The sequence below is a fragment of the Hibiscus syriacus genome, unplaced genomic scaffold (assembly GCF_006381635.1).
Source record: "Hibiscus syriacus cultivar Baekdansim isolate YM2019G1 unplaced genomic scaffold, ASM638163v2 tig00110174_pilon, whole genome shotgun sequence".
NCBI lineage: Eukaryota > Viridiplantae > Streptophyta > Magnoliopsida > Malvales > Malvaceae > Hibiscus > Hibiscus syriacus.
Window position 1 is genome coordinate 3,011,277 of NW_024062612.1, and position 2,414 is coordinate 3,013,690.

The 2,414-nt window shown below is 36.2% G+C and overlaps 1 protein-coding gene across 1 annotated transcript; it reads right to left on the reverse strand.

Annotated features, from left to right (window-relative positions):
• Positions 1 to 1,355: 1,355 nt before the first annotated feature.
• Positions 1,356 to 2,085, reverse strand: LOC120216832 (heavy metal-associated isoprenylated plant protein 24-like). Its single transcript, XM_039214134.1, has 2 exons — positions 1,790 to 2,085; positions 1,356 to 1,673 (listed from the first exon to the last, which is right to left on the reverse strand). The coding sequence occupies exons 1-2, from the start codon at positions 1,941 to 1,943 to the stop codon at positions 1,378 to 1,380; spliced, it is 450 nt and encodes a 149-aa protein (XP_039070065.1). The 5' UTR covers positions 1,944 to 2,085; the 3' UTR covers positions 1,356 to 1,377.
• Positions 2,086 to 2,414: the final 329 nt, after the last annotated feature.

Consider the following 2,414-nt stretch of genomic DNA (forward strand, 5'->3'; position numbering starts at 1 on the left):
CAGAAGCTTTAACCCAATAGGGCCGCTAAGGCCACCAAAGTATAACACTCGTGCGGAAGCGTAAACACCGAGAAGGCTACACTTAGCCACCTAGAGTGGCAACGAACACAAAGAGAATAAAGAATAACTCAGAACAACTGAAATGAGACAATAGAACTTAGAGCAAATGCCGTAGAGCTTTTATTTACTCTTCTCCCAAAGTGGGAGTGGAAGAATGATTCTGAATGATATAAATGAGTAGGCGATGCTCTCTATTTATAGTTGAGCTCTCTCACAATCAATGGCTAGGATCGATTTACATCAACGACCTAGATCGAATACAATCTCTTAAATCCACCACATCAAGGAATTGTATCTATAAGATCTTCTCTTAACTAAGGAAACTTAATCCCATCCTACCTAATTACATCAATTAGTAGGATTCTTTCCTTCTATAAGCGTTCACACTGGATATGGTAAGAATCCTCCAATTTCTGGATATGGTAAGAATCCTCCAATTTCTCTATTGATTTGTTGTCTCTTACCATAATTATCGAGCTCCCATGATCATCTTCACTTTCCATGTTTGCACGGCCAATGTGAACAGGCTCTCTAGCATTCTCCAAGTGATAACCAAGTCTAGTGATTTTGACAAGCCCGATTCCCCAAATCCAACCTCTTTACCAGACTCATGTGTCAATGCCTCAAACCTTATTGTGTGGCCCTTGACATTATCATTAAACCTATATAAAAAGAAGTAACCCAGTTAGCGTATTTGCCTCCTCGGGTGGTCTTATGTTATTTGTGGTATTATTTTAGGAGGTTCCCTCGTGTGGTTGGGGTCCGCTTTCTGTGATTCTCGTGTTATTGCTTTGATTTTTATACTATGGTTTTGCTGCTCCATGTGTCGTTCACGATTGTGTTGATTGATACTCTCTATATGACGTGATCACCTTTTCGTTTTTGCCCCGGTCTCTTGTATTTTGGTTGTGCCTTATTTGTCGTCGTCTTCATGTTGCCTTCTTTGGCCCATTGTTGTATTTTTTCAAATATTAATGACTATTAATATAATTTATTTTAAATTTAATTCAATATTTTTATTATAATAATAATTATATCAATTTAGTTAGTATTTAACAGTTTTATTATGGTTAAAAGATTGTTGTGATGAATAATTTTTTTTTATTTTAGAAGAGGAAAAAATGTCAAAGACATCGAATAAAAAGTTGCAGCATAACTCCCCATTTGCTCAAATCATGGCATAAATTATTCTCTAAGAAAAAAAGTTTTTTTTTTGAAGTTTTCACAAAGTTTAATGCAAAGGTTTATCGAGATTAAGATATTGCAAATGAAAACTTTACATTAATCCACTTATATATTGATAGTTCTTATTTGTTCTTACATGACGGAACAAGCATTAGGGTTTTCGTCACTGAACATGATGGAGTAGCGGTAGTCCAAGGTGGTCTCAGTGATTTTAGAAGGGTCAGCAACCTTCCTCACGTGATTAGGTGGTGCCTTCTTGTCATAAGCTTGAGCCACGTAAGGGTTTGCCACCATCGTGTACGGCACATAAGGCCACAACTCCACCTTCTTCTTGGTCGTCTGAGCCGCCGCCAGCACTTTCTTCGGCTCCACGTAACCCGTCACCGTCGCCTTTTGCTGCTTCAAGTCCACGTCCACAGACTTAGCTCCTGCAAAACCAAAATCAAAACAAATGTTTAACCAATATAAAAGAAACAGAAAAAAGGAAATGAAACTATCACTATACTAGAATCAAAATGATTCAAGTGAACTATATCATAATTACCCTTAACTCCGGAGAGCACCTTCTTGACCTTACGGGCACAACCTTCACAATCCATCCTAATTTTGAGAGCTACGGTTTGAGTCTGCTTTTTCTTTTTCTTCTTCATGTTGCTAAGCAAATCAGAGATGTAATCCAAGGTTCCTTCCACTCCCATTTTGCGTTCACTCGGATACAGCTTCAGAATGAAGAGTGTGTGTATATATGTTGATCTCAGCAAGTAAAGAGATGGATTTAATGGAGTTTGGTTGAAGAGAATGAGTACTCCACACTTTTGTTTGTTTGGTCTGAAATAGTAAAGACTCGAGAGGAGGAAGGTAGCGGTTCGTCACTAGCTTCTATGGGTTTTATAGTGACGAAAGTTAACGCGTCCTTATATTTAAAACAAATTTAGAATCAAAATAGTTTGTTTGAGATGACTTTAATTTAATTTCACTACTATGATACTAGGAAATGGGTTCTCCCAGAAACTTCTTTAACTCATTTTTTATATGGAAAAAATTTAAAAAATATAGAAAACGAAATATTTCATAACTATTTTTTAAGTTTAAAAATAAAAGTTTCATTTTGTTTAAATAATAATAATTCAATTTACTATACGTCTTTAGCGAATTAAAATACAAACCCA

Coding starts and splice junctions, on each gene's coding strand:
- LOC120216832 (XM_039214134.1), bottom strand. CDS start 1,943: ATGGGAGTGGAAGGAACCTTGGATTACATCTCTGATTTGCTTAGCAAC. Junction 1,674..1,789: donor GGTGCTCTCCGGAGTTAAGG/GTAATTATGATA, acceptor TTGGTTTTGCAG/GAGCTAAGTCTGTGGACGTG.